Source organism: Astyanax mexicanus, chromosome 11 (assembly GCF_023375975.1).
Source record: "Astyanax mexicanus isolate ESR-SI-001 chromosome 11, AstMex3_surface, whole genome shotgun sequence".
In the NCBI taxonomy this organism is placed as follows: Eukaryota; Metazoa; Chordata; class Actinopteri; order Characiformes; family Acestrorhamphidae; genus Astyanax; species Astyanax mexicanus.
In genome coordinates, this window is record NC_064418.1 from 17,390,052 (window position 1) to 17,402,735 (window position 12,684).

Below are 12,684 nucleotides of genomic sequence, written 5' to 3' on the forward strand. Positions count from 1 at the left end.
CTTATATTGTCAAATTTTTATATCCCCACAGAATTCGGTTTTTAAAACTTTATTCAGCTCTATTCAAAAAAGGTGTGGTTATGGTAAAAGGGCTGCTTATGGGCGGGACCAATAACAGACCGTCAGCTCCGCTCCGCCCCGCTCTGCAGTCTGTGACCGCGAGGCAGCCCTCAGGGGCGGGGTTATTTAAATGAGTAGGCGGTCTCTCCACAGCCTTTCTCCCTCCTCTGGTCTGTACTGCGCAGACTCTGGTCTCTGAATCGCCAAAATGGCGGAAGATTTTGGCTTCATTTTCATTGAATGAATGGGAACGGCGACACGGCGTCCATCTTTATATACAGTCTATGCGAAATATCATCACGGCTAGATCACTTCTCAACCAATCAGATTGTGAGGTCGGAACTAACTGTTGTATAAAAACATATATATACCAGTAGGTATTAAGGTTAAGTTAAGTTAGCTAGCTGGCTGGTTGTCAAGCAAATTTAAACAATTATTCTAGTAGCTAAAGTTTAGGTATGCTAATAACACTGTGAAATTGATAATATTTTGATTTCTAGGTTTTCATATGCTATACAACAGTTAGTTTCGACCTCACAATCTGATTGGTTGAGATTTGTTCTAACTGTGCTGATCTTTGTGATAACAGCAGGGCCTTTTCACATTAAATCTGTATCACGCCACGGACTGCACATACCATAGACTACAGTCTATGGCACATACTTACAGGACAGTTTTAAATCATCAACTTCACCAGCAGTAGTAGCATTAGCATTAACTACAGTTACAGTTAATGTTCTTAGGACGTTAGAAATAGAACTATATCAGTCAAGTTTTATGGATGTTCTTAGAACGGTTTTGTTTAACATGTGTAAATGTTCTGGTAATGTCGCTGCAGCATAATTTGTGACAGTTTTCTGTACTGCTGGTTAGCAGGCGGTAGGGGGCGACCTTAAGCGAGGGGCTTGCTGTTGCCATGGGTAACGGTTGTTAAGCAGAATACTGATTTGTTGTTAGCTGAGGAGCTAACGTGCTAACCCGAACTCCTCCACTGGTTACCGACTGCTGCAGACTCGGTGACCCGACCCCGCGTTGTCCAGCCCGGGTAAATCACTTCTTTCTCCTCGGTGTTCAATGAGCTGGCGGTCGCTCTGCTGATGCTGCGAGGCCAAAAAACAGCAACTTTAGCATTAGCGGGCGCTACAGCAGCTTCCTGCTAACCTAACAGTTAACTAAGATAACGCTGAGATATGCTAAGATAACGCTTCAGATAGATTTTATAGCTGGATAACAGGATGTATTTAGGGCTGCGATTATCTGAATCGCGTCACTCGCCGTTGCAGCCTTACAAATAGTGTTTTAGGTCAGTGTAGGCATAAATGTTAGTAGCAGAGCTCACACTTAACATGCTAAAAGGATGAAGGAATGATCACTATTACAGACAGGGCTTTCCTCGTAAGAGTTAGCTAACTAGTTAAGCTAACGCTAGCTAGCTTAAGTAACGTTATATAACTAGTTTTCTGGCAGGTTGAATCCTATAAACCAAATTAAGCTAGCCAGCACTTGTAAAACTAATGCATTTAACTAGCTAAGTGTTTTATTAGCATATAAGAGCCCAGACCCATTTCTGAATATTGATAGAATAACGTTAGAATTAAAAATTTTAACCTGATAAATTCAGTGAGCATTCATGTTTTCTTTTTCTTACTGTATTTTAAGATTAGTATCACAAGATCCCTAACTATTTTTAACATTTCGTTCTAGATATCAAGGCATAACTAGTTATATGGAATATAAAACATTCATGTAAGCATTTGAATTAGAGCTGGGTGATATTGTAAAAAAAAAAAGTATATGAGTGGTTCTTGATTAGATTATTTTGTTCTTACATAACTTTGTTTTTTGTTTGTAAACAGATAGCACAGTTTAAAGTGATGCACAAGATAACAAGTTATTGTTTCCTTTACAATAATTTTCAAATTTTAGTAGTGTTTTTTAGTAAGCAGACCCGGTGCACGGTGCAAACATAACCACCTTGTATTTCAGTTAAGGAAAAGTGTAAAATGTGAAAATCACTGCCACATGAAAGAATACTTTATAGGTTTCTGACAGAAGCATATGTCTACCTACTGAAAGTCACTCTGGCAACTTTATGTTAAGTCGTACAATCTCCATGACTGAAAACCCTCCAATCCTAGTTTGAATTATTAAACTGGTTGGAACAGACCAGTAGATTATAGAAGCAAATAATACAGTTTTAAAATGAGCTAGTTTAGTTTTATCTCCAGCACTAACCCACCCGTCCTATATTCTGTAAATAAGGTGAGATGAACAAATACAGATTCACACTGTCTTTGTAGTGATGCTTTTAAGGTTTTCAGTAGCTATATGTCACATAGGAAATTGAAGGACAGAGGGCTGTAAAGAACTTTACACAACCTTTAATAATGTGTGACACAAATGTCACCATGTGCTCTTTTGGGTTAAAGAAGCAGTCCCTAAGATTTGTTCTTTTAAATTGTAAGCAGTAGTTGTGCAGGTGGGTAGAGGGCAAATCATTACAATAAATTGCGTCATTGAGCTTCTGCTACCATTCCTGCAAAGTCACATAAATTTACCTGTTGACCTGTTTCTGGTCATGACAGCATTTGCTGGTTACCTGAGCAAACGTGGCCCTCATAATCCTCACTACAATCACCAGATTCATTCACTCTGAATAGAGATTGCCCCACAATGCATAGCATACACATTCTCACCAAAACTTGTCTGTCACTTTAATTACCTAATATTGGGTATTTTGTTAGATTTGGCAACATCTTATGTATTTGAGTCCAAAGGTGCTGTGCAGATATTAACTATGTTAGTTTTGATCTAAATTCAGTTGTGTCAATTTAGACTTTGTAGGTTTCACAAGTTGACAAGCCGCCCAACATTACTTTAATATTCCTGATATTAACCTGGTGAATTTAGTATTTATAACGTGTCCATCACTGCCAATATTCAGTTGTAGAAATTCAGAAAACTCTTTAGACCTCTAGCTATGTCCAGCAGATGAAAATAAGTCCAAACTAAGTCAAGTTTAAAATGTAGTAGAGTTCAATTTAAAAGTCTTTTAAAATTCAAATACTTAGATAAAATACTTCAATACTAGAATACAAAAAGCTTGTTTTCAGAGCTTTCTTGCTGTAAAAATAGGGTTTATAGTATATAAACACATTTTATAAAATAAGCACATGTTTACTGATCATTACAGAACATATGAAGAATTTAGAAACGTTTGAAACTGCAAACACTAGGTTAGGTAATCTGTAGGAAAAGAATACTTAACATTTACTCTTACTAAGAGCTAAATTTGCTGCTGTTTTACAGCTTCAGCTGAAACAACTCGTCCAAGTTTAGGGGCTGGAAAAGCCCAAATGTTGGTCTGATGTGTCATGTTTTCTTCCCTAATTTCTGTGTTATTTTCATAGCCTGTAATCTAAGACAAGGGGAGTTCCGTCAGTGATCATGTCTGGTGACCTAGTTGGTGTATGGGAGGTGGCTCTGAGTGATGGTGTCCACAGGATTGAATTTGAACATGGCACAACCACAGGAAAACGGGTCATCTCTGTCGATGGAAAGGTAATCATTTCTTCAACCAGTGGAGAGTGAATACTTTTTAATACTTTTATGGAATAATAAATCCATGTAACTCATCCAAGCATGACGGTTTAGTGATTAAAACTTTACTTGCTTGGCAGGAGGTCCTCAGGAGAGACTGGATGTTTAAACTTGTTGGTAAGGAGACCTTTCATGTAGGAGGCTTAGAAACGAAGGCCACCATCAACATTGAAGCTGTGAGCGGCTTTGCCTATGAGTACACTCTGGAGATTAATGGGAAAAGCCTGAAGAAGTACATGGAGAACCGTTCCAAGGTGACAAGCACCTGGCTCCTCAACCTAGATGGCATAGACTGCAGAGTTGTCTTGGGTAAGATGCTTCTGGTGCACAGGTGAACACATAAGATCACAGTCTTTTTTATGATAGCACTGACAGTTGTCTGTGGAATATTTAGTAGTCAGGAAATGTTATTACTGGACTGAACATGTGACAGGTTCAATGATTAAGATGGGTGAGTAAATACTATGCCAATATTGTGTATATTACTTTAGTATAACAGCTCTATTCTCTCTCTCTCTCAGCTCTATTATTTGAGATCTAGGGACATAAGCTCAGAAGCTTGCTAATCAAGTTTGACAGATTAGTAATTTTTTTTTAAATATATACACAAGTTATAAGTAGTGCTGGGCAATATGACATTATTTTAACGTATTGTGATATGTTTTTGTATTGTATCAAGAATGCACTTTAATAAGCTTATTGAGGATATCATTAGTGCTTAAAAAACACACTCTCAACTGTACATTTCATTACAGAGGGAGTAAACATTTTTTTATTTGGATGATGTGCAGCAAAACTGTATAAATAATCACTCTCCTGTGAATGAACAGTCCAAAGACGGCACGTTCAGACTAATTAGAACTTGATTGAAATTGTCCCTTAGGTGTGAGTGTGTGAGTGAATGTGTCTGTGTGTCTGTCTGTGTCTGTCTGCCCTTCGATGGATTGGCGGCCTGTCCAGGGTGTATCCTGCCTTCTGCCCTATGCCTGCTGGGATAGGCTCCAGTACCCCCCCGCCACCCCCCCCCCCCCCCCCCCCCCCGAACCTTGACGGATAAAGCGGTTGACAATGAGATGAGATGAGATTTTTAGCATATCATCCAGCTCTGTCAGTGCGTGAATACGTAAACCACAGGTGGTGGCTTTTACACTGGTCATATTAAAATTGGAATTATTGTACACTCCAAACTCGCTGAGACCCCCCCCCCCCCCAAGTTACTGCTTTATTACTCCATGTGGTGGCGCCAATCATATGGATGGGGCAAACCTGCATTGAAGAATATTGGTTGTCAAATTCTGTAAAACTGACACCAATAAATCCATAATTCCTGGTATTTGCTTATTTAGGAGAATTTTGTGATATATTAAGTATCACAGAATTACAGTACCAAGATATGATCATTATCGCGGGGAATGTATTGATGTATATATTGTGATAATATTGTGACTTTCCCCCCTAGTTATAAGAATATGTGCAACCTAGTAGAGAGGCTGTGCATGAAATCACATGGGAAGCAGACCTTATAAATGCAAAAAATATTATATTTTCATGTAAAAAAAACACTATGAGCAAGTATAAGGATCAATGTAAAAAATATAAGAGCAAAGGTAAAACAAAGCTACCAATAAATGTATACAGTAACTGTGTATAAAAACCATAAACTTACTCTAAACTTTGTACTTTCTAAAACAAATACAGGAAAAAACAGGAAGCAATAGATACGTTAAGCATTGGTCAAATGTAACATCAGGATGCCATGCCAGATTAGTAGCTAACCCTGATGTATCCACTAATCCTTTAACCTGCTTAAATGTGCTTGGTTGGCCTGCCTCTCTCTCTAAGCTGCAGTATATGAACAACCACTGTAATGACAATGTGTTGTAAACCTGCACTAGGGAAAGACGGCTCATGTTGTCAGGCAACGTTCTCAACATTCTCAGTCTCTATTGTTTGCCTGGCCCTGTAGGGGTTGCTGCTTGATAAGCTGAGTACAAACAATAAAGGGAGGTGTGGCGAAGCAAGCTATACTTTGCCTGTTTTGCAAATCCTAGTAGCTTCCTGGTAGGGACTTTCCATAGCCTTTTCCCTTGTGAATGGCATTACAAAAAAACAAAACTTTGAACTTTGCATTCCTCATAGGTAAAAATGAAACCCTTAACTGTATTATGATTGTGGACCCCCACAACTTCCCAACTTTATTACTCTTTTTATCACAGCTCTTATCCAACATGGCCACTGACTGTGTGTTTTGTCTGAACAGAGAAAGATACCATGGACATTTGGTGCAATGGACAGAAAATGGAGACAGCTGTAAGTATTAAAAAATAATTTCAATCAAAATTAATAAATTATACATTTTTAAATAAATCATAGAACATATCAGAAGATGAAGGTGATGCATTTTACCATTTCATTAACTCATTTAGAACAAATCTTTTTTGTGATCAATTATTTATTTATTTTCATTATTATTTAAATTATAAGCAATATTATACATTCCAATTATAAAAAGACCAAAAAGAAACTCCAAAACTCCCACACCCCTCCCAGAGGCACCCCTCCCCAATGGCCAGTTCATCAAAAGCAGTGTAATATAGATAACCAGTGATAAACATCTCAGCAGCATTCTCCCAAGCCATTAGTGTCTTTTCCTTAGCGCCATGGATATGTGCAGTTGAAAGTTCCAGGTTAATAATATCAATACAAAAAACAATCCATTGTCTCCAACTCAGGGACTGTGGAGGTTGCCAATGCAGAGCTAATCATTTTTGGTCCGGATCTTATTTTCTGTGCCATTTTCTTCGTCATTCAGAAGAAAAAGTTGAGCAAGTTGGTAACATTGAAATTGGGGTCCCCAAAGTTTCTGACAGAGTAGAAGAGACTTTAGACCAAAATCTGTACACCTTGGGGCACCCAGAACATGTGCCAAAGGTACCTTATGCAGTATGAGAACAAAAAAATACATAAAGGAGAGGAAATAATAAATAAATAATAATTTCACTACACTGTGTACCTGTACTCAGATGCAATGACAATAAAAGCCTCTTGACTTGACTTGATAAGCTGCATACAATAACGCTTACAGGGTGTTAAATAATATGTAAACACAAAGTGGTACTGAATTAACTGATGGTTTGGATTTTTTGAGGAGGAGGAAATGTTATTCCAGATTGTTTGCCAATCAGTTTGGTCATCAGAAAGATTAAGTTCTTTTTTGCAGACTGTCTTAATAAGAACAAATGCTATAGAGTAATTTTATTTACAACAAAACATGGAATACATATCAGATGTTAAAATGTAGACATTGACAAAATTTTATTGGACTCATTTAGAACTGTTTGTCAGCAACAAGTCTCAAAATAGTTGGTATGGGGTGATAAAAGGCTGAAAAAGTAAAGTATTGTTAAAAAACAGCTGCACAGTGAGAAATTTGCAACTAACTCATATAACCGTTCATTAAAACAGCAAATTAGAGAGACCCTCAGAGGCAAAGCTGGACCTTCACTAGTCTGCCAAAAACTGCGTTTAAAAATTGCATAACAATTTCAGAAAAATGTTCAACATAAAATTGCGAAGATTTTGGACATCCATATCATCTATACCATGTAAAGCCCGTAATATCATCAAAAGATTTAGAGATTTAGGAGAAATCTCCGTGCACAAGGTACAAGGCAGGCGGTCATATTAAATACTGGTGATCTTCAGGCCCTCAGGCGGCACTGCATTAAAATCAGGCTGTACTAATTCTGGACTGAAAATCACTGAATGGGCAGAAACACTTTAGAATTCAGTGTGAAATCTGTGAATACAGTTATTTGTACAATCCACAAATGCAGATTAAAACTGTATCATGCATGCAGACAACAAGCCATATATCAAAACCACCCAGAAACCGTGCTGTCCTCTATGCATCAAAGCTTGTGTTTAACACATTTTGGTGAACTCTGCACATCTTTGCTTCGAGTAACTCTGCCTCTCTAAAATGCTTTTTTTCATAGTCATGTTAGTTAGTTACAGATTGCTGCTATTGCAGCCAAGTTTATTAGTACCACTTACAGTACTTTTACAGCTTTATGTTCCCCTATTTAGATGTGCAGCTGCCAAAAAGTTCTAAATTAGTTCATTTTTAATTGTTCATGAAATGGTACAATGTCTCAAATGTAAAATCTGATCTGTGTTCTATGTTCTTGTGAATAAAATATGGCTCTAAGATTTGCGAGTCATTGCATTTTGTTTGTATTTACATATATTTACACAGCACCATGTCTTTTTTTTTAGAATTGGGGTTGTAGAAATGAATGGCTGAGACAAGTCCTAAACCAGCAACAGCAGAACATGACTTTGTTTGTGTTTTTCCCACCTCCTCTAGGGAGAATTTGTGGATGATGGCACAGAGACACACTTTACTTTGGGTGACCACGACTGCTGCATTAAGGCCGTGAGCAGCGGGAGGCGGAGAGAAGGACTCATCCACACTCTCCTTGTTGATGGGACTGAAATGTCGGAGGCTACAGAGTGAGAAGCTGTGTTAGTGGAGTTGCCATTATAAACTGTTCTCAGGTCAGCCTTGTAGTTGGCCTTGTAGTACTTACAATCAGGATTAGGACTATTAGGTCTGGTCCTAGTTTAGCATACAAGGGCAACTTCTTGCCCATCTTATGTGTTTGAGAAATACTATGGATGCGTTCCGAAACTCTTACTGTTGCTCTTGTCCTACCTCTTCCTTCATACTGTTCCTCTTCCTAACCCTGATGAAGGTGGAGGAATGGAGAGAAGGAGCATTATCTAGGAAATGGGACAGCTGATCCCTTTAGGATTTGATGATGAATACTGATGAACTGAACCTATCACACCCTCAGTACTGCTGAGCCAATCACAGCTGCAGCACAGATTTAATTGAGAGAACTGTGATATTTTAAACACCTTTCTATTGCAGAGATAGAGTGAACAGTATAATCTGACAATACAGTATCTCACAAAAGTGAGTACACATGTTACACACAGCCATTAATGTCTAAATAGCTGGGAACAAAAGTGAGTACACCTCACAGTGAACATCAAATTGTGCCCTATTGTGTCATTGCCTATTGTGGTGTCATGTGACTTGTTAAGAGTTTTAAGAGTTAAGTTCCAGGTTTGAATGGGAAGCAGGGCTGTTAAATGTGGTGTTTTGGATAAAATCCTCTCATACTGGCCACTGTACTTGGCACATGGCATTTCATGTCAAATAACATAAAGATGTGATGAATATAATTGTTGCTCTCCATGAAGATGGCCTAAGCTATAAGAAGATTGAAACTGAGCCACAGCACGGTAGCCAGGGTTGTAGAGCAGGTTCTAGAACTGGTTCCACCTGGAAAAGGACTCACCAGGTTCAACTTTGGAAGTTGAGTGTTCAGTGTGAGACCCAGATGTTGGCTTAAAAAAATAGATGTATGAGTGCTACCACCATTGCTACAGAGGTTGAGGAGGTTGCTTGGCCATCATCTTAGAAGGGCAAAAACACTTTGCTGAAGACAATCAATACAGAAACATGGATTACTAGGCCATATCCTGTGGTCTGAAGAGGCCAAGATAAACATTTTTGTGACTCAAATGGTGTCCAGCAAGTGTGGCAGCACCCTGGTAAGGAGTACCAAGACAACTGTCCCTTGCCTACAGTCAAGCATGGTGGTGGTAGCATCATGTTCTGGGGTTGCATGAGTGCTGCTGGCACTGGGGGGCTGAATTCCCACATTTACTGTGACATTCTGAAAAAGAATATTAAACCCTACTTTAGGAAACTGGGCCACATGGCAGTTTTCCATCACAATAGTGACCCCAACACACTGCCAAGATGACAACTGCCTTGCAGAGAAAGATCATGGTAAAGGTGGACTGGCCAACAATGTCTCCAGATTTGAACCCAATTGAGCACCTGTGGGGCATCCTCAAGTGGAAAGTGGTGGAGCATAGGGTGTTTAATATCTATGATCACATCATGGAAGAGGATTCCAGTAGCAGCCTGTGCAGCTCTGGTGAATTTTATGCCCAAGGGGTTTAGGGCAGTGCTAGTCAGCAATGGTAGTATTACATTATTGACATAATTTGAACATGTTAACTATGAAGTGTACTCACTTTTGTTGGCAGCTATTTAGACATTAATGGCTGTGTGTTGAGTTTTTCGCAGAGAACAGTACATATATATTGCTATAGAAGATGTACAATGACTACTTTAACTTATGGCCCATTTTTTTTCTATAGTACTGTCCCACTGTGAGGGGTGTACTCACTTTTGTGAGGTACAGCCTCGAAAGCACATAATTACAACACAACATTTTTTTGAGAGTCTAGACCCAGGACTGACACTTTTGCAAATTTAATAGAGCTTTTAGTATGCTTAGCATTTCACTGTGCAGGAGCTCCTCCAAACCAGCATCCGTTCTGCACTCACTTACACTCACAAAGCTGAGCTTGTTACAGTACCCTCACTCAAGTCCTATCACAGTGTGCTTTATTAGGATATGCTGATTGAAATAATGTGAAAAGATGAAACATCATGTTACAAAATAAACCAATCATGTAACCCAATGCATGGCACCAGGAGCGGATAGCGTCCACGATTTACAATCAGCTAAATGATGTTTGCCATTTTACACCTTTCTGGGTGTGCAAAATCTTACTAAAATCCTGTGTGTAATCTGGTTTATCCTCTAGTAAAAGAAGAGGAAGAAGGTTGGTAGAAATAGTAGTAACTTTTAGGGTTTCTGGATGCACTCTGTGAGTTTTAGACATTTCCATGTAGGTGTGTGAACTTTGCACTTCATGAAGCACATGGACAATATTTTAACGTCATGGATTGTTGGCGTCCGTTGTTGCTAGACATGGAGTCATGCCTGGTATTAGCCATCAAATAAAATAAACAGGCAAGACATTTTACAGAGCACATGATATTCATCACTTTGATCTTTGTCCTGATCTTATCAGTATGAGGTACTTTCTTTAATGTGTCTCCAATTCACCAGCAATGGAACAAGGTGTAGAAATAATCCTTTAATGTATTATATTATATAGACATAATGAGGTTGATGTCAAATATTACAGTCTCAGTCTGAATTTACACTGAACATAACTTGTCGTTGTGTCCACCATCATAGCATACAATGTATGCCAGCTTAGTTTGCCTTTTGACCATGGAAAATGCATGGCTTTATTACCGTTTTATGGCTGGATTGCATTTGGGGGATGGTGGAGGAGTTTGCTGCACTGTAAAATGAGCTGTTTTACTTTCAATTTAAAGTCTTTCTTTTAGAAGGTAAAACAGCTAATGGAATGGAGCTGATCCACATTGCTAGGTTCCCTCCTGTGGGCTATATAGGACCAAACACATCTGTCTTTTTGGATTTCAGTCTGACTACCAAGTGTAAATGCATGTGGCTAAAACTTGATCAGGACGCAATCTAGATACAAGTTAAGTCACCAGGTGTAAATGTGATTATTGTGTTTTTTAAACGGATTCATTGTCTAGGTAAGGTGAAATGAGCAGTTTATGTTTACAGATATTAGAGCATTATATAAGCACCCTTAAAGGTTCTTTATGTCCATCAGCTGCCATCTAAGCGAGGACAAATATTTACTGCAATAACATTCCTATGGAAGTGCACTTTTTGTTTTGATGTCAATTTCCACTTATAGATGGTAGGTTTAATATGTGATATAAAGTAGAAAATGTTTTATATGGTATCTTTTATTTTCATTTTCCATTTACTGAAACCGGTTTGACCTGCCTCATTGTTATGCGTTGGATTTCTACATAAAAAAGCAGCTCATGACTCAAACCCAAAGACTCGTGACAGATCATATGTACAGTACCAGTCAAAAGTTTAGACACACCATCTAATCCAGTGTTTTTATTTTTTCCCCTATATTGTAAATTATATTGAAGTCGTCCAGACTACAAAGGAACACATAAGGAAACTTGTATTAACTTAAAAGTGTTAAATAAACCAAAATCTCTTGTTCTGTGCATCAGAGGTAACTTTTGGTCTTCCTTTCCAGGGGCAGTCCTGATGACAGCCAGTTTTATCATATTGTTTTTGTGCAATCTTTGCAACTGTACTTGATGATGATTTTAAAGTTCTTGAAATATTTTCAGATTGACTGATCTTCATTTCTTAAAGTGTTTTCTTTTTCTTTACTTAGTTGAGTAGTTACTGCCATAATATTAATTAGAACATTAGAACAACTGATGCTTTCAAATTAATTAATTCAAGTAATTAACTTTTGACAAGTTCAGCACAGCTGTTAACTGAAAGCCATTCCAGGTGACTCTGCCTCATAAAACTGACTGAGAAAAAAGCTGAGATCTAAGCAAGAGGTGCTACTTTAATTTTGATTACTTTAGTATTAATCTACAATGTAGAACATTTTAAAATAATAAAAAAAACTTTGTATTTAAAGTGTGTCCAAACGTTTGATTGGTACTTTACATGTGTTTAATAAAACAAGTAAATACCCTCCTAGGGGTTAATCAGTGGATGATTATGTGTGGTCCATAATATTGAGTCTGGTTCCATATTTATTTACTGTAGATTTATTATGTCATTCAAACTGTGAATGAATATATTGTGACCCATCATTGTTCTTTGCTTAATTTGTTTAGCAACATCTATTGTAAAAAGTACTACATAAATAAATCTGAATTTAACTGAATTGTGGACTTCATTGTGTTGTATCTTTAGCTATATGTTAAGTATGTTATTGCCTTATTGTACAATATTTACAGTTGTGTTTAAAAGTTTACAAAATCCTGGCAGAATTTGATTTTTTGGCCAATTTAGAAAAAAATAAAATAATTGTGTTTTCCCTTTTTAAAAAGATTCAAAAGACCCTGATAAGAAGTTTACATATCCTGGACGTTTTAGCATGATATAATAAACTAAATAAAAATGCTAGTCAGTAGTGTTTAAAGGGTAACTAACCCTCTTATTTTTAGCTGATCCAGTGACTGAGCAGTGTGCCTCTGAGAGCGGTGAGATGCAGATG

At 37.8% G+C, this 12,684-nt stretch overlaps 1 protein-coding gene across 2 annotated transcripts; it reads left to right on the forward strand.

Annotated features, from left to right (window-relative positions):
• Positions 1–922: 922 nt before the first annotated feature.
• faima (Fas apoptotic inhibitory molecule a) lies at positions 923–8,356 on the forward strand. Of its 2 annotated transcripts, none has more exons than XM_007235859.4 (5): positions 923–1,105; positions 3,471–3,621; positions 3,741–3,969; positions 5,921–5,970; positions 8,030–8,356. In XM_007235859.4, the coding sequence occupies exons 2-5, from the start codon at positions 3,508–3,510 to the stop codon at positions 8,177–8,179; spliced, it is 543 nt and encodes a 180-aa protein (XP_007235921.3). In that variant the 5' UTR covers positions 923–1,105; positions 3,471–3,507; the 3' UTR covers positions 8,180–8,356. The 2 variants fall into 2 exon arrangements, with proteins under 2 accessions (XP_007235921.3, XP_022535209.2); XM_022679488.2 differs by lacking the exon at positions 923–1,105 and adding an exon at positions 1,165–1,363.
• Positions 8,357–12,684: the final 4,328 nt, after the last annotated feature.